The 23544-nt window shown below is 37.8% G+C and overlaps 1 protein-coding gene across 1 annotated transcript in view; it reads right to left on the bottom strand.

Moving 5' to 3' along the window:
• Positions 1 to 23544, bottom strand: part of STT3B (STT3 oligosaccharyltransferase complex catalytic subunit B) — a 499883-nt gene that overhangs the window by 424306 nt on the left and 52033 nt on the right. Inside the window, exon 2 of the mRNA XM_053715745.1 lies at positions 19904 to 20012. Coding sequence (XP_053571720.1) covers positions 19904 to 20012 — 109 coding nt within the window. The remainder of the gene's footprint in view (positions 1 to 19903; positions 20013 to 23544) is intronic.

Below are 23544 nucleotides of genomic sequence, written 5' to 3'. Positions count from 1 at the left end.
GCAAACATTTTATATTGCACATTAATCAGAGTATATACCTCTGATAGCAAGCCTGATACTAGTCGCTATTAAATCACTGTATTTAGGCTTTAACTTACATTAATCCGGTAGCCCCCATAGCCCAGACATATGAAGAAAACGGGAGATTGCTGTCATATTTACAAAACAGCCAGTACTTGCCAGATATTGCTGCAGCTCCTTTAATATTGCTGTAGACCTCTTGGCAGCCTCCCAGACCAGTTTTCTTCAGTTTTCAGTTTTGGAGGGACGTCCAGTTTTTGGTAATGTCACTGTTGCGCCATATTTTCTCCACTTGATGATGACTGTATAACTGTGTTCCATGGTGTATCTAATGCCTTGGAAATTCTTTTTTACCCTTCTCCTGAATGATGCCTTTTAACAATGCGATTTCTGGTGCTTTGGGAGATCTCTGCGGACCATGGCTTTTGCTGTAGGCTTCAACTAAGAAAATGTCAGGAAAGACCTACTAGAACAGCTTAACTTTATTTGGGGTTAATCAGAGGTACTTTAAATGATGGCAGGTGTGTACTGACTCCTATTTAACATGATTTTGAATGTGATTGCTTAATTCTGAACACAGCTACATCTTCAGTTATAAGAGGGTGTGTGCACACTTATGCAACCACATTCGGTTTGTTTTTGTTTACTTACCTCCTCCTAAAATATTTTAGTTTGTTTTTCAATTGAGTTGTAGAGTTTATAGGTCACATTAAAAGTGGAAAAGGTTCTGAAATGATTTATCTTTGTCTCATTTATTTACATCACAGAAACCTGACATTTTAACAGGGGTGTGTAGACTTTACATACAGAACATGTAATGTGTGAGTTTTTTTGATCATGAGTTTTCTTGAGGAAAACAACACGAACAATTCTTAGCTTTAAAACTCTACTACACTAAGCAGTTACATTTTACTTACATGTATTTACTATATACTTTTGAATTATTGTGTGTAAAATATATATATTCTAGGAAATTTAAAAATCAAACATTGACACTAGGTACCAAAACAAAGAAATATACTGTAAAATTTAACATTACATAATTACAATTAAAGTACCTTGTATTGAGTTTTTTTTTTGTTTTTTTAACAGGGGGTTTCAATTTAAGGTTTCCTTTCATTAGGTAATATTTTGAATAGCTGCAACAACTAATCGTTATAATCGATAACGAAAATAGTTGTCAACGAATCTCAATCATTTGGATTTATTATATAGTACCGAGCTTATTTACACCTAGCCCTAGATTGATGGGTTTTGTTATTTGATTGATATATATAGTCCTTACAATTTATTTAAAAAAAAATAAAAATAAAGTACTAATAGGCAACCTCTAAGTTTATGTTGGTTTATTTATAGAGTGTACTAGATATTTTTCCCTAACCTTATAGCTGGTTATTTACCAATGCATATAGATATTCAAGATATTTTTATGTTAGAATTGAGTCCAGGCTTACTTAAAGAGTTCACATGCCAATGTGGAAAACACAGCATTGGTGAAGATCTAACAAAGATAAATATCCCACTTAGGTGAAATTGTCAAAACCCTAATTATACAGCTCAACACCCTCATAGTGCCTCTTCTCTGCTGCAGGCAAAATAGCTGCAAAAAAGAGTCAGCCTTCGTCAGAAGTATGTGGTCATGTTGACATTTTTGCATTTAAATGCAAAGTTTCTGAAAGAGTGAATAACAGAATGAAAACTTTCTAGTTCTACCACTTTTCAAGCAGTTTGTGGTTTTGTTTTGCTTAATTATAAAAATGTGTTCTGCTGCTTAAAAAAATTGGACAAACTGTTGTGTTAATGAAAAGTTTTAGTCTGAAGTTTATATTTGTAACACTCAATATGTGGATTTTATTTAAAATATAGGAAACTTTTTTTTAATTTTTTTTTTTTTTATCTGATTAATCGAAAAAAAAAAAAAAAAAAAAAAAATCGGCCAATTAATCGATTATGAAAATAGTTGCAGCCCTAATATTTTGTAAACTACCAATATTCAGGATGTATTAATTGAATTTGCAGATTCTGGAAAAACAATTTATGTAAGAACTTACCTAATAAATTAATTTCTTTCATATTGGCAAGAGTCCATGAGCTAGTGACATTTGGGATATACAATCCTACCAGGAGCGGCAAAGTTTCCCAAACCTCAAAATGCCTATAAATACACCCCTCACCACACCGACAATTCAGTTTAACGAATAGCCAAGTAGTGGGATGATAAAGAAAGGAGTAAAAAGCATCAAAAAAGGAATTTGGAAATAATTGTGCTTTATACAAACAAAAATCATAACCACCATAAAAAGGGTGGGCCTCATGGACTCTTGTTTTCTTTCATGTAATTGGCAAGAGTAAAAATATATTTATAAAAATAAAAACAGCCAGTTTTCTCTGAAGAAAATTAATCCACAACCCAAAATATAAGTTTATTCTCATAAATAAAAGGAAAAAACTTAACATAAGCAGAAGAATCAAACTGAAACAGCTGCCTGAAGAACTTTTCTACCAAAAACTGCTTCCGAAGAAGCAAATACATCAAAACGGTAGAATTTAGTAAATGTATGCCAAGAAGACCAGATTTGCAAAGCAGCAACTTGATCAACTGAAGCTTCATTCCTACAAGCCCACAAAGTGGAGACTGATCTAGTAGAATGAGCTGTAATTTTCTGAGGCGGGGCTTGACCCAACTCCAAATAAGCTTGATGAATCAAAAGCTTTAACCACGATGCCAAGGAAACGGAAGAAGCCTTCTGACCTTTCTTAGGACCAGAAAAGATCACAAATAGACTAGAAGTCTTCCTGAAATCTTGAGTAGCTTCAAGATAATATTTCAGAGCTCTTATCACATCTGAAGAATGTAAAGATCTCTCCAAAGAATTCTTAGGATTAGGACACAAGGAAGGGACAACAATTTCTCTATTAATGTTGTTAGAATTCACAACCTTAGGTGAAAATTTAAATGAAGTCCGCAAAACTGCCTTATCCTGATGGAAAAAAAAATCAGAAAAGGAGATTCACAAGAGAGCAGATAATCCAGAAACTCTTCTAGCAGACGAGATGGTCAAAAGGAACAACACTTTCCAAGAAAGTATTTTAATGTCCAAAGAATGCATAGGCTCAAATGGAGGAGCCTGTAAAGCCTTCAAAACCAAATTAAGACATCAAGGAGTAGAGATTGATTTAATGACAGGCTTGTTACAAACCAAAGCCTGAACAAAACAGTGAATATCTGGAAGCTTAGCAATCTTTCTGTGAAATACAGAAAGAGCAGATATTTGTCCCTTCAAGGAACTTGCAGACAAACCCTTATCCAAACCACCCTGAAGAAACTAAAATTCTAGGAATTCTAAAAGAATGCCAAGAGAATTTATGAGGGGAACACCATGAAATGTAAGTCTTCCAAACTCTATAATAAATCTTTCTAGAAACAGATTTACAAAACTGCAACATAGTATTAATCACAGAATCAGAGAAACCCCTATGACTAAGCACTAAGCGTTCTATTTAAATACCTTCAAATTTAATGATTTGAGATCCTGATGGAAAAACGGACCTTGAGACAGAAGGTCCGGCCTTAATGGAAGTGGCCAAGGTTGGCAACTGGACATCCGAACAAGATCCGCATACCAAAACCTGTGAGTCCATGCTGGAGCCACCAGCAGCACAAACGATTGCTCCATGATGATTTTGGAGAACACTCTTGGAAGAACTAAAGACGGGAAAATATAAGCAGGTTGATACCAAGGAAGTGTCAACACATCCATTGCTTCCACCCGAGGATCCCTGGACCTGGACAGGTACCTGGGAAGTTTCTTGTTTAGATGAGAAGCCATCAGATCTATTTCTGGAAGACCCCACATCTGAACAAAATGAGAACACACATCTGGATGGAAAGACCACTCCAAAGTCTGACGGCTAAGATAATCCACTTCCTAATTGTCTTAATTTTTATTAAAGGTCGTTACATACACACAAAGATATCATCTGACATCTTTTAGGACACTGTTCCTTACATAAAAAAAAACCAGAAAAGTAAGACATTTAGCCCTCGAGCAATTTACATTGTGTTTTAAAGGCTATTCAGAGTATATATTATAACATAATTCGATGCAATTTATCATCATTTAGCAATAAAAAATAAAAAAAAGTATTACCAAAGACTCCCCCAGTGACGTGCAGTGATAGGAGGCAAGGGAGGCAGTGCCTACCCTGTCAAAATCATAAAAAAAAACGTTTTTAATAGTAAATAAAAAAAAAAAGTTTTATGGTGTTGCTTATTAACATTTTACTGGCCACGCCCCCCCAGGTACCCCCCTCCCTCCACCATAGCCATGCAATACCATGAATCCACATTGCGCAAATTATTACCGAGAGGCAGTGAGCCGTTCAGCTGCCCTAAAACTGATTGCGCAACATCGAGCTCCATAGTGTTACTATCTCACTATGAGCTAGCGCCAACCTAGTGGTATCCTTGCGGGCCCATACCATGCTCCAATAGAGGCGGTTCTTCAAACCGCCTCTATGATGGAGCTAAAGAGACAGCCAATCAGCTGCCGGGGAGGCATGGTTGGAATGTGGACGTGAGTGTCGTGATGACGTTGGAGTCAGAGTAGGCTGTCGGACTGATACTGGCCGCGCTGGCGGGAACAACAGAAGGGAGCTGCTGCCGTCGCATATGAGTGACAATATGTGTCATCGACGTCCGTGAGAGTAAGTCACCACAGGTGTTGCAGGCAGAAGAGAGCAAGAGAGTGCCAGACCAATCGACTAACGGACTTGCGGTGTGGAGCGGAGCTGTCAGTGCCATAACCATTGCCAATTACCAGTCTCCAGGCAGAGTCCAGACTGAATACCAGAAAAGTATGCCGTATTGCCGAGTAGCATTATGATAATGTCTCAATAGATAATTAGAAAATTTTAACATGAGTAGGCTTTATTATTTTATTAAAAACATGGGGTTTCCACACTTATATATGCATGTATTTAATAATGTCTTAGCTAAGTTAGCTGCTAGTAAAAACAGAATTTATGCTTACCTGATAAATTACTTTCTCTTGCGGTGTATCCAGTCCACAGATTCATCCTTTACTTGTGGGATATTCTCCTTCCCTACAGGAAGTGGCAAAGAGAGCACACAGCAGAGCTGTCCATATAGCTCCCCCTCTAGCTCCACCCCCAGTCATTCGACCAAAGGTTAGGAAGAAAAAGTAGAAACCATAGGGTGCAGTGCTGACTGTAGTTTAAGCAAAAAAAATTTACCTGACAAATGCCAGGGCGGGCCGTGGACTGGATACACTGCAAGAGAAAGTAATTTATCAGGTAAGCATAAATTCTGTTTTCTTTTGCAAGGTGTATCCAGTCCACGGATTCATCCTTTACTTGTGGGATACCAATACCAAAGCTTTAGGACACGGATGAAGGGAGGGAACAAGACAGGTACCTTAAACGGAAGGCACCACTGCTTGCAAAACCTTTCTCCCCAAAAATAGCCTCCGAAGAAGCAAAAGTATCGAATTTGTAAAATTTGGAAAAAAGTATGCAGTGAAGACCAAGTCGCTGCCTTACAAATCTGTTCAACAGAAGCCTCATTTTTGAAAGCCCATGTGGAAGCCACTGCTCTAGTAGAATGAGCAGTAATTGTTTCAGGAGGCTGCTGGCCAGCAGTTTCATAGGCCAAACGGATGATGCTTTTCAGCCAAAGGGAAAGAGAGGTAGCAGTCGCTTTTTGACCTCTCCTCTTACCAGAATATATAACAAACAAGGAGGATGTTTGTCTGAAATCCTTAGTTGCTTGTAAATAGAACTTTAAAGCACGAACTACATCAAGATTGTGTAACAGACGTTCCTTCTTCGAAGAAGGATTAGGACACAGAGAAGGAACAACTATTTCCTGGTTAATATTCTTGTTAGAAACAACTTTAGGAAGAAAACCAGGCTTGGTACGCAAAACTACCTTATCTGCGTGGAACACCAGGTAAGGTGAATCACACTGTAAGGCAGATAATTCTGAAACTCTTCGAGCAGAAGAGATAGCTATCAAAAACAAAACTTTCCAAGATTACTTAAAGGGATACTAAACCCAAAAAATGTATTTCATGATTCAGATAGAGAATACAATTTTAAACAGCATTCCAATTTTCTTCTATTATCTAATTTGCTTCATTCTTTAGATATCCTTTGTTAAGGAAATAGCAATGCACATGGGTGAGCCAATCAGACGAGGCATCTATGTGTAGCAACCAATCAGCAGTTACTGAGCCTATCTAGATATGCTTTTCAGCAAAGTATATCAAGAGAATGAAGCAAATTAGACAATAGAAGTAAATTAGAAAGTTGTTTAAAATGGCATGCTCTTTCTAAATCATGAAAGAAGAAATATGGGTTTAATGTCCCTTTAATATCTATGCAGTGATTTTTAACCTTTTATGCATTAAAAAAAATCCTGTGGCACACCACCATCCCAAAATGTAAAAAAAAAAAAATCACTCATTGTAGCCTAATTGTGTGTGTGTGTATATATGTGTATATATATATATATATATATATATATATATATATATATATATATATATATATATATATATATATATATATATATAATATATATATACACACACATATACACATATACTGTATGTATTGTGCTGTTATGCCATGCCTCCTACAAACTACCCCTGCACTGGGAGTAAAAAAACAAGCAAAGTTTAAAAATTATGTCACACTGTTGTCAGTCTGCCGTGGCACACCTGAGGATCTCTCACGGCACACTAGTGTGCCACGGCACGCTGGTTGAAAAACACAGATCTATGTAATGTAAAGGTTCAAAAGGAACCCCTTGAAGAACTGAAAGAACTAGATTTAGACTCCATGGCCGAGCCACAGGTTTATAGACAGGCTTGATTCTGACACAAGCCTGAGCAAACGCTTGAACGTCTGGTACCTCTGCCAGACGCTTGTGTAAAAGGATAGACAGAGCAGATATCTGTCCCTTTAAGGAACTAGCTGACAAACCTTTCTCCAATCCTTCTTGGAGGAAAGACAATATCCTGGGAATCCTAATCTTACTCCATGAGTAACCCTTGGATTCACACCAACTCAGATATTTCCGCCATATCTTATGGTAGATTTTCCTGGTGACAGGCTTTCTAGCCTGAATCAGAGTATCGATAACCGACTCAGAGAAACCACGCTTTGATAGAATTAAGCGTTCAATCTCCAAGCAGTCAGACGTAGAGAAACTAGATTTGGATGCTTGAACGGGCCCTGTATTAGAAGATCCTGCCTCATCGGCAGAGTCCATGGTAGGACAGATGACATGTCCACTAGGCCTGCATACCAAGTCTATGTCCATTGCCGCTACCATTAATCCGATTGTCTCCATGCACTGAGCTACAGATGGCCAGGGAATGGAATGAAGAACTCGGCAAGTAGTTAAGAGATTTAATTTTCTGACCTCCGTCAGAAATATTTTCATTTCTACCGAGTCTATTAGAGTCCCTAGGAAGGGAACCCTTGTGAGAGGGGAAAGAGAACTCTTTTTGAGGTTCACCTTCCACCCGTGAGACCTCAGAAAGGCCAGTACAATCTCTGTGTGAGACTTGGCTCTTTGGAAAGACGGCACCTGAATTAAGATGTCGTCTAGGTAAGGCGCCACTGCTATGCCCCGCGGTTTTAGAACCGCCAGAAGGGACCCTAGCACCTTTGTGAAAATTCTGGGAGCAGTGGCTAAGCCGAAAGGATGAGCCACAAACTGGTAATGCTTGTCCAGAAAGGCGAACCTGAGTAACTGGTGATGATCTTTGTGGATAGGAATGTGTAGGTATGCATCCTTTAGATCCACGGTAGTCATATATTGACCTTCCTGGATCATAGGTAAGATTGTCCGAATGATCTCCATTTTGAATGATGGGACTCTGAGGAATCTGTTTAGAATTTTTAGATCCAGGATGGGTCTGAAAGTTCCATTTTGGGAACCACAAACAAGTTTGAGCAAAAACCCAGCCCTTGTTCCACGATTGGAACTGGGTGGATTACTCCCTTTGTATGTAGATCTTCTACACAGCGTAAAAATGCCTCTCTTTTTTTCTGATCTGTAGACAGACGAGAAATGTGGAACCTCCCCCTTGGAGGAGAACCCTTGAATTCTAGAAGATATCCCTGGGATACAATATCTAACGCCCAAGGATCGTGTATATCTCTTGCCCAGGCCTGAGCGAAGAGAGAGTCTGCCCCCTACTAGATCCGGTCCCGGATCGGGGGCTACCCCTTCATGCTGTCTTGGTGGCAGCTGCAGGCTTTTTGGACTGTTTGCCCTTATTCCAGCCCTGGTAAGGTTTCCAGGTTGCCTTGGGCTGTGAAGCGTTACCCTCTTGCTTCGCAGCCGGAGAGGATGAAGCGGGGCCGTTCCTGAAATTACGAAAGGAACGAAAATTAGCTTTGTTCTTTGTCTAAAAGGACTTGTCCTGAGGGAGAGCATGGCCTTTTCCCTCTGTGATTTCTGAAATAATCTCTTTCAATTCAGGCCCGAAGAGGGTCTTTCCTTTGAAAGGGATGTTCAAAAGCTTGGATTTAGACGACACATCGGCTGACCAGGACTTTAGCCATAGTGCCCTGCGCGCCAAAATGGCGAATCCTGTTTTTGCCGCTAACTTAGCTATTTGGAAAGCGGCGCCAGTGATAAAAGAATTAGCTAGCTTTAGAGCCTTAATTCTATCCATAAGTTCCTCATATGAGGTCTCCGTCTGGAGCGAGTCTTCCAGCGCCTCAAACCAGAAAGCGGCTGCAGTAGTTACAGGAATAATGTAGGCAATAGGCTGGAGAAGAAAACCTTGTTGAACAAAAATTTTCTTAAGTAAACCCTCTAACTTCTTATCCATAGGGTCTTTGAAAGCACAACTGTCTTCAATTGGTATGGTTGTGCATTTAGCAAGTGAAGAAACAGCCCCCTCCACCTTAAGGACCGTCTGCCACGAGTCCCGCACAGGGTCAGATATGGGGAACATTTTCTTAAAAACAGGAGGGGGAACAAAGGGAACACCTGGTCTATCCCACTCCCTAGTAACGATATCCGCAATCCTCTTAAGGACCGGAAACGCATCCGTGTAAACAGGGACCTCTAGGTACTTGTCCATTTTACACAATTTCTCTGGGATCACCAAAGGGTCGCAGTCATCCAGAGTAGCTAATACCTCCCTAAGCAAAACGCGGAGGTGTTCTAGTTTAAATTTAAAAGCCAATGTATCTGAATCTGTCTGGAGGAGGAACCCTTCCTGAACCAGAGACTTCTCCCTCAGACATCAAATCCCTCGCTCCCACTTCAGAGCATTGTGAGGGTATATCGGATACGGCTACCAAAGCGTCAGAATGCTCATAATCTGCTATCACGCTTTGCAGGTAACACGGGCAGTTTAGATAAGAAGGCTGTAAGAGAATTATCCATGACTGCCGCCAAGTCTTGTAATGTAAAAGGATTATACACGCTAGAGGTACTAGGCGTCGCTTGCGCGGGCGTAACTGGTTGTGACACTTGGGGAGAGGCAGACGGGCTACCCTCGTTACCTTCAGTCTGAGAATCATCTTGGGCCACATTCTTAAGTGCAACAATATGATCTTTAAAGTGTATAGACATATCAGTACAAGTGGGACACATTCTGAGAGGGGGTTCCACCATGGCTTCTAAACACATTGAACAAGGATTTTCCTTAGTGTCAAACATGTTTAACAGACTAGTAGTATACACAAACAGGCTTGTAAATCACTTTAATCAAATAAAAAACACAATTTGAAAAAAACGTTACTGTGCCTTTAAGAGATAAGAGCACACAATTTTACAAAACAGTGAAAAATGCAGCAATCCTTTTGAAATTTTCACAGTATGTACCTCAAGCCTTAATAAGTTTGCACCACAAGTTTCAAAACTATTAACCCCTTAATGCCCAAACCGGAGCAGCCTAAAGCCAACACCCGGTTAAAATTACTACAGCACCTTGCCACAGCCTTGCTGTGACCCTACCTGCCCTTAGAGATCAGATTTGGGGGAATAAAGCTTCTTTAAGGCCCTCAAACAGCAGCAGGACCCTCCATGTGAAGCAGCATGAACTTCTCTGCAATTCTAAGTGCGCATCTGAGGCGTGAAATTTGGCCCCTCCCACTCTACTCCGGAGCTGTGAGGCCTAGTAAATCACTCCTAAGTGAATAAAAAACAGCCATGTGGGTAATAACCCCAGAAAGAACCCAAAAGGGCTTTTAAAGTGTCTTGCAAACGAAATATTCCTTAGCTAAATAATCGATTGCCCTGAATAAGTGTCAACCAGCATAATTAGCCCTATTATGTAAGCATTTAATTCCTTACTAAGTCTGTGAACAAGCTTACCCTCCCCTCATGGGGATATTGTCAGTCTCTTCTAGCATTATCTCAGTCTTGTCTAGAAATAAATGACTGAACATACCTTATTGCAGTTCACCCTGCAAACTGTTCCCCCCAACTGAAGTTTTCTGGTACTCCTCAGTCCTGTGTGGGAACAGCAGAGGATTTTAGTTACAACATGCTAAAATCATTTTCCTCAGCAGAAATCTTCATCACTTTTCTGCTAGAGAGTAAATAGTACAAACCAGTACCATTTAAAATAAACTTTTGATTGAAGATAAAAACTACAATTCTAACACCACATTCACTTTACCCTCCCGTAGAGAGACCCTAGTGCTTAGAGCCGGCAAAGAGAATGACTGGGGGGTGGAGCTAGAGGGGGAGCTATATGGACAGCTCTGCTGTGTGCTCTCTTTGCCACTTCCTGTAGGGAAGGAGAATATCCCACAAGTAAAGGATGAATCAGTGGACTGGATACACCTTGCAAGAGAAATATAATATTTCCCTTGCAGCTAAAGCTAAGACATTATTAAATTAAATACATGCATATAAAAACACAATATAAGTGTGGAAACCCCATGTTTTTACTAAAATAATAAAGCCTACTCTTGTTAAAATTTTCTAATTAAACTTTATAGTTGTTGATTAGTCCTATGCCCCCTACCCTATGTTTGGAAATTGGAAAAGGCATGTTTTTGCTGAAAATAATAAAGCATACCCTTGCTTAAATTTTCTAATTAAACTTTATAGTTTTTGATTAGTCCTATGCCCCCTACCCTACAGACAATGAGATTGATCTCATCAGAAAGGGCAGGAATCTAGACACTCACGGCAGAAGGGTTAATACAAGTACTAAAGTAAGTTCCAAGGAAGAAAAAAAGCAGGTGACTGTACAGCTAAAATATAATAGAGGACAAACTAGGAAAGATGGAAAGAGCAAGACAGAGGTAACTTTAAATACAGGAGACAGGATAGATAATATAGGATGATGACCTGCTTTGTAAATGCAATGAAATATTGCAATGTGTACAGTGATTACATGTATCTGGCTGAAATAAAGTGCTGATTGAATTACATATTACAAAGCAATTCATTATCCTATTACCTATCCTGTCTCCTGTGTTTTAACCCCTGTGTCTTGCTCTTTCCATCTTTCCTAGTTTTTCTTCTATTATATTTTAGCTGTACAGTCACCTGCTTTTTTTCTTCCTTTAGTACTTGTATTAACCCTTTTTGCCCTGAGCATCTAGATTCCTGCCCTTTCTAATCTCATTGTCTTTAGGATAGGACTAATCAATATTGGCACTGGACCCCCAGAAAGATGGTTGGGTAGAAATGGATATAAAAATATGGGTCTGGAAAATTCCAATATGTTGGCAATTTTGTGGCTGAGGTGACAAAATAAAAACTGTTTTTGCTTAAGCACCACCCTAGAACTGTTACTGGATATTTTTTAGGTTTCAAGATTTTGATGTGCAAGGCCTGAGGACTCAGGTGAAGAAGATGAAGAGGATCTGCTCAGCCTGAGCCTAATAGAACTAGAAGTGCCAGCAGCCTGGACGGGTGGAGGATGCCTCACGCCGGTAAGTTAACTGCTGTCAGTGTCATCTATGGTGGCGGAGGTGGTCCTCTGGACACTGTCTCTGGAGTTCATTGTTGAGAAGATATGTTTAGTATCCCCTTATTTCTGTGGTAAAATTGAATTGCTCAGTGATGTCTCTCTTGCAGAGACATCACTGAGCAATTAAATGTTACCACAGAAATAAGGTTTAAGACTCTAAGAAAGGCTTTTTATATATAATGCATGGTTATTCAACTATTTAACCCACTTATGGTACTAGTAGGACTAGGAATCATCCAGCTACATAGCCTAATAGTGAAAACTGCACTAGGCATCAGTCTTTGATTGCATTTTATTTGCACCTGCCACAATCTTTTTGTTCAACATTATATATATATGATTTTGCACAGGTTGGCAGACGTGCACACATTGCTCTGGCCTTTCTTTTCTCAGTAGCAGATGGGTTAAATTAAGCTTTATTTAGTGAGTAATATAATGCAGGAGGTCAATATATTGGAGCTGGTATTGGAGCTGAATTTGAGATATATCTATTACTTTACTACATGGTTTTATCTGCTGGTATTGGGTTAGGAATCACATTTTTAAGCTTTATATAACAATTCCTTGTTAGGCTAAAAGTTAGGCAAGATTTGTGGCACCTCTTAGTATGGTGAATTATTTTTCTTTTTACAACACAGTAGTGAGTACAATTGTGTATCATTCTAATTGCTTAGTAACTGGCACTGTGCCACAGAATTGTGTGAATGAGTAGGTGAGCAGAGTGTGTGTGTGTGTGTGTCAGTGAGTATGTGTGATTTATTCTCCAGGTAATCAACACTTTTCAGATAAGCTGGTGAATTAGCGCAGTGTTTCTCAACCATGGTCCTCAAGTACCCTCAACAGGCCAGGTTTTCATTATAGCTGAACCGGTGCACAGGTGAAGTAATCAGCTGATCAGTAACACCATGGTTACTAACTTGCTCTTACCCATCAGCTGATTATTTCACCTGTGCACTGGTTCAGCTATAATTAAAACCTACTCTGTTGGGGGCACTTGTGGCCCGCGTTATATGTCATATCATATCTAGCGCCTCACAAGCCTCTGACCTCACCGCATGTTACTGGACTCCCCTATTCTAACAGTTCTGATTTATACAGCAGATTAATCAAAAAGTCACTTTAGTAAACTTAGTTATAACAAGGGAGATTTAGTATTAACTTTCCTTTCTTTACCCCTTCTTATGCAACTGGTTTGACCTTATTTTTATATGAAGATTTAGAACCACCACTAAATTCAATTATAGAATTCTTCATTTGAGGGGATCGGGGGAGGGAGGGCCATACCATAAAAAGCAAATAATAATGGGAAAAAAAAAAAAAAAAAACCCACCCCCATCAATTTGTCTAGAACCAAATTATCTAGAGGTGTTAATAGCTGCCTCTGTACATTATGATTTTTATATAATTTGACAAAGTCCATCGATTTTGTAACAAATTTAATTTGCTGGGTTTTCGAGTTTACATTATCAAACTGTTCTATTATATATTGAGATTGTAAAAGAAATGTTATGTTATTAATAGTGGGCTCCCTTTTTTTTCTTCCAATTTTTAAGGATGAGATATCTCCCACCTAAAATTGTTGTATTGATAAACTCTCTATTAATTGATTTATCCCGCGTATCTACTAGAAAAAAAATATATATGTTGAAGTTCTATTACAAAATTTTTAAAAATCACTTTACCTAGCCAAAATTGTATGTTTCCAAAATTGTTTCATTTTTGGGCAACTCCAAAACATATGGACCAGATCAGCTTTGGATGAACTACATCGAGGGCATAGATTTAAAGCTTGCGGAGACCATTTATTTATTCTAGCTGGCGTGATATATGCTCTAAGATTTTTACGTGGCTTTTGCGCCAGTTTGCAGATAATGTAGCTTCTTCTAGAGCAATTATACTATATTTCACGTTGTCTACATCCAAATTTGGAATATCTGATTGCCATTTTGAACAAATCTCTACTATATTAGACTCCCCATTTTTAGAAAGAACCATTTTATACCAATACTTATACCTACTTTAAAAAGTGGCAGTCCCATTTTCATACCAGTGTGTGTCCAAGCAGTTTTACTATCTTTAGTAATTTCACAATACCAATGTCTAACTTGTAAGTATGCATAGAAGTCTGAGTTCTGTAGCTGAAAGCACTCTTTAAGCTTTTCAAATGTATTTAAAATTATAGGATCCAAATTCCTTTAGTTGTGTTAAATAGATTAGCCCGGCACAAGCCCATCTCCTAAATGCTTGATTATACAAACCAGGAGAAAACCGTGGATCCCCTATAATAGGCAATAAATCAGAAATATACGGATCACAATCTAGTCTACGTCGTATATCCTGCCAGGCTAATATGATATGAAGCATTGTTTGTTTTTTATTTTCTTTGGAAAATAGCTTTTAGGACAATGCAATAAGGCACTTAGGGAGAAAGGATAAATTCAATTTTGTTCTGCTTCGAGAAACGCCACATAACTCCCACCAGTGAGCCAATCCATAGCAACTTTTGCGAGGCAAATACTATTATATAAAGCAGTTAGGTAATGCCAATCCACCAAATTGTCTTAATTGTGATAATTTATGTAAGGCAATTCGTTTGCTGCCTACCCCCCAGATAAAACATCTCACACATTGATCCAAAAAGTTAAGATTAGTATTTGTTATATTCATCAAATTTAATTTTTGCAAATAAAGGCAAATAGTTTAAAGTATACCATTCCCCGGGATTAGTACTAATCTTAATTCCCAAGTATGTAATAAATTGTACTGCTATTTTAAAAGGAGGTATATAATGTTTCTGCAAACGATCTCCTAACCAAAGAAGTTCTGATTTAGTTACATTAATTGTGTAACCCTAGAACGAACCAAATTCCTATAGAATATCTAAGATCTTGGGTATCTCTTTTTGAGTATCATTAAGAAACAATAGCAGGTCAAATGCATAGAGTAAAAGTTTAATAGATTTGTTACCTACCATAATCCCCTTTAAATTATCCCTAAGAATAACAGCAAGTGGCTCGATTGCCAAATTAAAAAGTAGAGGAGAGATTGGACACCCCTGCCACGTTCCTGTGGTAATCGGGAAAGGACTGGTGTCTGAGCCGTTAACCATTAATATAGAGGTTGCATTGATATATAAAGCACAAATACAATCCGAAAACTGGGCTTTAAACCCAAACTTCGTCATAGCCTGAAACAGGTGATCCCAGATAATTGAGTCAAATGCTTTGTGGGCATCAACCAATAAAATAGCAGAATCTTGGCATATGTTACTTGTAGAGTTTGAGAGAGAATCTATCAAGACAAATATTTGCCGACTTCTTTCTTTGTGACATGAAGCCGACCTGGTCCCCATGAATCAGCGAGCCCATAATTACTTTCAATCTACGTACAGGTATACCTCACTTTACAGCGCTTCACTTTACAGCGATTCGCTAATACAGCGCTTTGTGGAGCTGAAGTTCAACCTCCAAGGATTTTGAAACAGTGCTGTAAATCATTGTGAGATTGCGAGAAAAGTGACTAGCACCATTTTGCTATGCTTAGTTCACTCTGTTAACTGCATTGTAGTGCAATCTGTGTCTCAGTGCTATAGTCTGGCAAATTTTATTACAGTAATTGTCACTATTTTACAGGTACAGTATTTATTGAATACTAATTGAATACTTGCTGTGCTAGTGTTAAACTAAACGTAGCACTATTGCACCCCTAATATATGTTAGTTCAAACATGTTTTTAAGATTTTAAACACTGAAAAGAAAGCTAAAACTGCCTTGTTTCACTTTAAGGCGGTTTTCACTTTACAGCGGGGCTCCGGTCCCTAACCCGCTGTATGAGCGGGGTATACCTGTACTAGAATGGCGGTAAATATTTTATAGTCCGAATTTAATAAAGATATCGGACGATAGGAGTCGATTACTTCGAGGTCTTTACCTTTAAGAATCAGAATTATTTTTGAAATAGCGAAGTTAGGTGAGGGAATTTTACCGTTATGTAAATAATCATTGAATATATTCAAAAGAGAGAGCTGCTTCCTAATTGTCTATACCTGGGATATGAACCGCAGAAATTAGACAGGAGCTGGATTCCGCCTAAGCAAGTATACGGGATGATGATTGACATATGCCACAGTTGTTATTTCGTCTGTCTGAAAACAAATGAATTGTTCTCTCTTCAACCGAGGCCAAATCTGAAGAGCCCTGAAAAATCACAGAGTTCCAAAATATTGATTAGTAATCTCGCCTCTTGAGATTTCCAAACCCCCTGTGCTGTCAGAGATCCCCAACCTGAAAGACTCGCAGCCGTTGTGATCACAGTCCAGGTTGGACTAACAAAAGAGGACCCTAGAACTATACGATGGTGATCTAACCACCAAGTCAGAGATAGTCGAACATTGGGATTTAAGGATATTAATTGTGATATCCTTGTATAATCCCTGCACCATTGGTTCAGCATACAAAGCTGGAGAGGTCTCATATGAAAACAAGCAAAGGGGATCACGTCCGATGCTGCAGTCATGAGACATAAAACTTCCATGCACATAGCTACTGAAGGGAATGACTGAGACTGAAGGTTCCGACAGGCTGCAACCAATTTTAAACGTCTCTGGTCTGTTAGAGACAAAGTCATGGACACAATCTATCTGGAAACCTAAAAAGGTGATGGGGATATTTGTATAGTTTGCAGTGCGACCGGAGTAGCTCTGAACCAGATTTACTCAGTCTAAATCTTGCCTAGTGTTTGATACTATGTTAAGATGTTTATTTGATACTGTGTAAAACAAATGCAAGTGTAAGTTTGAATTTACTAGAAGTATAATAATTTCAATCCGTTATATGAAAGACAGATATCTGATATTTAGTAAATAATATATAAGAATTTATTCAAAGTAACTTATAAATACCCCTGGTGGGTTTCCACAAAAGTTTGCCTCAACGAACAGGATTTACAGAATAACTATACCGGTATAGTACAACCATCTTGGAATTTTTTCTTTTTTAAAGGTACCTTTTATTTTTTAAGCCCCGGGCGAATGCATTTTTGCATACTCTTCTATTTCATGTGTGTTATATCAATATATGCAGGATTCTACATATAAACTGTAAGCCCCCTTTTTTTTTGGCTCTAGTTAATAATATCACATACACATTTCTAGGAACGCTATTATATTTTAGAATAATTATATTTCTTACTGTTTTGTATTGATTATATTTTAATTCCGGATCCGGTCAAAAAATAGGTAGTTCTAGCTTTAATTGTTTTTACTGTATGCTTGTATTTATAAGTTACTTTGAATAAATTCTTATATATTATTTACTAAATATCAGATATCTGTCTTTCATATAACGGATTGAAATTATTATACTTTTAGTAAATTCAAACTTACACTTGCATTTGTTTTACACAGTATCAAATAAACATCTTAACATAGTATCAAACACTAGGCAAGATTTAGACTGAGTAAATCTGGTTCAGAGCTACTCCGGTCGCACTGCAAACTATACAAATATCCCCATATTCTAACAACTTTTTTTAGTTATAGGTGGTTTTCTTTGAGGTAAAACCACAGTTTGTAGTTTTTTCGTTGCCGCTAAATTCACACCAACATTTAGGGTAAAATTGAAAGTTGCTCTTCCAAAAGCAACTATCACATTTGTCAACCTAAAAAGGTGACCCTTGTCAGAGGAATCAAATAACTTTTTGGTAAATTGATCCTCCAACCATGTTTTCAAAGAAACAACACTAGTTGATTCATGTAAGATTCTGCAGAATGTAAAGACTGAGCTAGTACCAAGATATCGTCCAAATAAGGAAACACTGCAATACCCCGCTCTCTGATTAGAGAGTAGGGCACCGAGAAACTTTGAAAAGATTCTTGGAGCTGTGGTTAGGCCAAAAGGAAGAGCGACAAATTGGTAATGCTTGTCTAGAAAAGAGAATCTCAGAAACTGATAATGATCTGGATGAATCGGAATATGAGGATATGCATCCTGTAAGTCTATTGTGGACATATAATGCCCTTGCTGAACAAAAGGCAGAATAGTCTTCAGTCACCATTTTGAAAGTTGGTACTCTTGCATAACGATTCCAAATTTTCAGATCCAGAACTGGTCTGAATGAATTTTCTTTCTTTGGGACAATGAATAGATTTGAATAAAACCCCAGACCCTGTTCCTGAAACAGAACTGGCATGATTACCCCTGAAAACTCCAGGTCTGAAACACACTTCAGGAAAGCCTGAGCCCTTACTGGATTTGGTGGGATGCGTGAGAGAAAATCTCTTCTCACAGGAGGTCTTACTCTGGATCCTATTTGGTACCCCTGAGAGACAATACTCAGAATCCATTGATTTTGGACAGAAATTGCCCAAACATCCTTGAAATATCTTAATCTGCCCCCTACCAGCTGAGCTGGAATGAGGGCCGCACCTTAATGCGGACTTGGGGGCTGGCTTTGGTTTCTTAAATGGCTTGGATTTATTCCAATTTGAAGGTTTCCAATTGGAAAAAGATTCCTTGGGGGAAGGATTAGGTTTCTGTTCCTTATTTTGTCGAAAGGAACAAAAACGGTTAGAAGCTTTATATTTACCCTTAGGTCTTTTATCCTGAGGCAAAAAAACTCCCTTCCCCCCAGTGACAGTTGAAATAATCGAATCCAAACAACTAATTACCTTGGAAAGAAAGCGATATCAATCTGTACTTAGAAGTCATGTCAGCATTCCAAGATTTAAGCCACAAAGCTCTTCTAGCTAAAATAGCTAAAGACATAAATTTAACATCGATTTTGGCATCACAAATAAAAGGATTAGCAGTTGAAGCAAGCGAACAATGCTAGACAAATCAGAATCCAATTCTTGTTGCGCTAAATTTTCCAACCACAAAGTTGATTCAGCTGCAACATCAGCCAAAGAAATTGCAGGCCTGAGAAGATGACCCGAATATAAATAGGCTTTCCTTAGATAAGATTCAAGTTTCCTATCTAAAGGATCTTTAAAAGAAGTACTATAATTCCATAGGAATAGTATTACGTTTAGCAAGAGTAGAGATAGCTCCATCAACTTTGGGGATCTTTTCCCAAAACTCCAATGTAACTGCTGGCAAAGGATACAATTTTTTAAACCTAGAAGGAGGAATAAAAAGTACCAGGCCTATTCCATTCCTTAGAAAATCATATCAGAAATAGCATCAGGAACTGGAAAAACCTCTGGAATAACCACAGGAGGTTTATAAACAGAATTTAAACGTTTACTAGTTTTAATATCAAGAGGACTAGTTTCCTCAATATCCAATGTAATCAACACTTCTTTTAACCCTTTGAGTGCTAAGCTGAATTTAATATTTTTCAGGTTACTATTTTTATAAAACATTTTTTTTACTTTTTTTATTTTCCGCCCCAGATAACAGAGAACAGAGATGAAATAGATCTCCCGTGAGGAAAACTATTGCATTCAATAGGTGATACTCCCTTCACATCCCTATGACATTCACTGTACTCAGAGGAATCGGGCTTCAAAATGCTGAGAAGCGCATATCAACGTAGAAATCTTAGCACAAACTTACTTCACCACCTCCATAGGAGGCAAAGTTTGTAAAACTGAATTGTGGGTGTGGTGAGGGGTGTATTTAAAGGCATTTTGAGGTTTGGGAAACTTTGCCCCTCTTGGTAGGATTGTATATCCCATACGTCACTAGCTCATGGACTCTTGCCAATTACATGAAATAAATGTTGGTAGTCTATCTACAGAGCTTTTAGTGTTGTATGCTACATCATTTATAACTAAAAAACCAGAACAGAAATCATAAAAAAAAACAAAACAAAAAAAAAACTATAGCAAATGATACAAAGACAAAAACCTGCTAGTAGAAGAATTTCTGGTTCAGAGAGTAAAGCATAACACTTACCGTTCCACCTACTATCCTTCCAAGTGGATACCATGCTCGTTCATCAAACCAATTTAAAAATTCGTAAAATCCATGGGATGCTAGGTGATGTGTTGATCTGTAGTTAAACCTGCAAAAAACAGAGACAATATGTAATATCTTGTTTTTAAGAAAATGGCGTTCAAATGCTATTGCAAAAAAATGAAAGAGGATAGTTACCACGTACAACAGCCATATTGTATATACAAATTTTTGCATTAAAATTTGAAGATTAATAAAGGCCAAGGGAGGTACTGTCCCTTTAAATGGCATCAAATAATTATTTTTATTTTTTTGCAATACCACCACATGGAGTGTTTCAAAATTACGTTAAAATGCGTTTGCAATCAAACTCTGTATATGGCTAAATACAACTCTGTGCTTGTAGGTTACTTTTTTAAAAAAAAAAATCAAAGTAAGCATAACTTTTACTTTTTATTAATATTTTTTGTTCTTTCAGAATAATGATGGTCCACAAGTCCTCCATAACATATGGTATACATTTCCCGCCACTAGGAGGCGGTCAAGAACCCATACAAGAGCCCTTCCACCTCCTATCTCTCTCTAGTTTTACGTAAAGCCAAGTAGAGAATAGGAAAGAAAGGTAGGAAAGGTAGGAAAGGAAAAGCAGGGTCTATAGGTGTCGCCATTAGAACAGTCGCCCATAAAGCAGACGGGGCCTGTGGACCATCATTCCAAAAGAAGAGTTTAACATCAGGCAAGCATAAATTTGGTTTTCTTTCGTAAAATGATGATCTACAATCTTCCATAGCATATGAGATTAATACCCAAGCCGATGGTCTATGTTATGGACAGAGTGGGAAAACACTTTCACTGACATAAAAAAACGATAACATTTTGAAAAAATAAAATTAGACCATGTGGCAGTTTCACAAATCTGCTACAAAGATTAAACATTCTTAAAAGGTCACTAAACTCAAAATTTTTTCCCTTTCACAATTCAGAGCATGCACGTTTAAGCAACTTTCTAATTTACTCCTATTATCAAATTTGTGCAATAATACAATGCTCAAACAAATTAGAGCATTTATTTTGTACTTTCATGTCACATTATGGGACATTATTGAATTAAGAGATCATGATACTTTTCTACCAAAAAAAAAAAAAAAAAATTTTTATAAAAAGGTAGATGGGGGAAAAAAAAAAAAAAAAAAAAAAAAAAAAAGGTATAACAAAGATAATACACTCTCAGAATATAATTTTCAGTTCCTGCGGATTTTGTTTAGCAACTATCAATGAACTATGTAGTGCTATCAGAATACTTTGAGTGTTTATGTTTATTAATTTACTAGGTGATAAGCCTGCCCAGAGGGCTGTCTGTTTTTCAAAAATACAAACCCCCAAGCTAAAGTTACAAAAAATAAAAAAAGTAAAAAAATTACAGAAAAAAATCTAAGGCTATCCAAAATAAAAATATTTAAACCTAAACCAATACCCCTATAAAAATAGAAACACCCCTAATCTAATACTAAACTACAAATAGCCATTAAAAGGGCCTTTTGCAGGGCAATTCCCCAAGTTAAACAGCTCTTTTACATCTAAAAAATACTAAGTCCCCCCTAACAGTAAAAAAACCCCACCCACCAAAGCACCCAAAATATAAAATACCTATCACTAAAAAAAACAAACAACTAAACTGGATCCTTAGCAGCATGGAGGCTCCTCTTTACCTGATGTCAGTCGCAGACTGAAGATTGAATGCAAGGTACTGCAATCAATTTGTGGTACCCTTGCATTCCTATTGGCTGAAGTTTTGAAATCAGCCAATAGTATTAGAGCTACTGAAATCCTATTGGTGTTCAAATCAGCCAATAAGATTTCAGTAGCTCTCATCCTATTGGCTAATTTCAAAATTTCAGCGAATAGTAATGCAAGGTACTCCAAATTGATCGCAGTAGCTTGCATTCAATCTTCAGTGTGCGACGGATGAGCGCATGAAGAGGAGTCTCCACGCCACCGTCGTTGAGGATCCAGGCATCGGGAACACCGCTCCGAACCTCTGCCCTGCGCCGCCTTCACTCCGAATGAAGATATTAGATGATGGATCCATCTGGAAGAAGACCTTTTCTGACAGACATCAGGAACAGCGAGTACTTATTTTGGGCTTAGGCTTTATTAATTTAATTTTTGGGGTGGTTTTTTTGGGCTTGAAAAAGAGCGGATTGACCCTTTTAAGGGCAGTAAAAAAAAAAAAAAAAAAAAAAAAAACATAATTTATGTAAGAACTTACCTGATAAATTCATTTCTTTCATATTAGCAAGAGTCCATGAGCTAGTGACGTATGGGATATACATTCCTACCAGGAGGGGCAAAGTTTCCCAAACCTCAAAATGCCTATAAATACACCCCTCACCACACCCACAATTCAGTTTAACGAATAGCCAAGAAGTGGGGTGATAAAAAAGTGCGAAAGCATATAAAATAATGAATTGGAATAATTGTGCTTTATACAAAATCATAACCACCACAAAAAAAGGGTGGGCCTCATGGACTCTTGCCAATATGAAAGAAATGAATTTATCAGGTAAGTTCTTACATAAATTATGTTTTCTTTCATGTAATTAGCAAGAGTCCATGAGCTAGTGACGTATGGGATAATGACTACCCAAGAAGTGGATCTTTCCACACAAGAGTCACTAGAGAGGGAGGGATAAAATAAAGACAGCCAATTCCTGCTGAAAATAATCCACACCCAAAATAAAGTTTAACGAAAAACATAAGCAGAAGATTCAAACTGAAACCGCTGCCTGAAGTACTTTTCTACCAAAAACTGCTTCAGAAGAAGAAAATACATCAAAATGGTAGAATTTAGTAAAAGTATGCAAAGAGGACCAAGTAGCTGCTTTGCAGATCTGGTCAACCGAAGCTTCTTTCCTAAACGCCCAGGAAGTAGAAACTGACCTAGTAGAATGAGCTGTAATTCTCTGAGGCGGAGTTTTACCCGACTGAACATAGGCAAGATGAATTAAAGATTTCAACCAAGATGCCAAAGAAATGGCAGAAGCTTTCTGGCCTTTTCTAGAACCGGAAAAGATAACAAATAGACTAGAAGTCTTACGAAAAGATTTCGTAGCTTCAACATAATATTTCAAAGCTCTAACAACATCTAAAGAATGCAACGATTTCTCCTTAGAATTCTTAGGATTAGGACATAATGAAGGAACCACAATTTCTCTACTAATGTTGTTGGAATTCACAACTTTAGGTAAAAATTCAAAAGAAGTTCGCAACACCGCCTTATCCTGATGAAAAATCAGAAAAGGAGACTCACAAGAAAGAGCAGATAATTCAGAAACTCTTCTGGCAGAAGAGATGGCCAAAAGGAACAAAACTTTCCAAGAAAGTAATTTAATGTCCAATGAATGCATAGGTTCAAACGGAGGAGCTTGAAGAGCTCCCAGAACCAAATTCAAACTCCAAGGAGGAGAAATTGACTTAATGACAGGTTTTATACGAACCAAAGCTTGTACAAAACAATGAATATCAGGAAGAATAGCAATCTTTCTGTGAAAAAGAACAGAAAGAGCAGAGATTTGTCCTTTCAAAGAACTTGCGGACAAACCCTTATCTAAACCATCCTGAAGGAACTGTAAAATTCTCGG

This window comes from Bombina bombina, chromosome 5 (assembly GCF_027579735.1).
Source record: "Bombina bombina isolate aBomBom1 chromosome 5, aBomBom1.pri, whole genome shotgun sequence".
Classification (NCBI taxonomy): domain Eukaryota; kingdom Metazoa; phylum Chordata; class Amphibia; order Anura; family Bombinatoridae; genus Bombina; species Bombina bombina.
The sequence above is the reverse complement of the archived record's forward strand: the minus strand, read 5'-3'. Positions and strand labels throughout refer to the sequence as shown.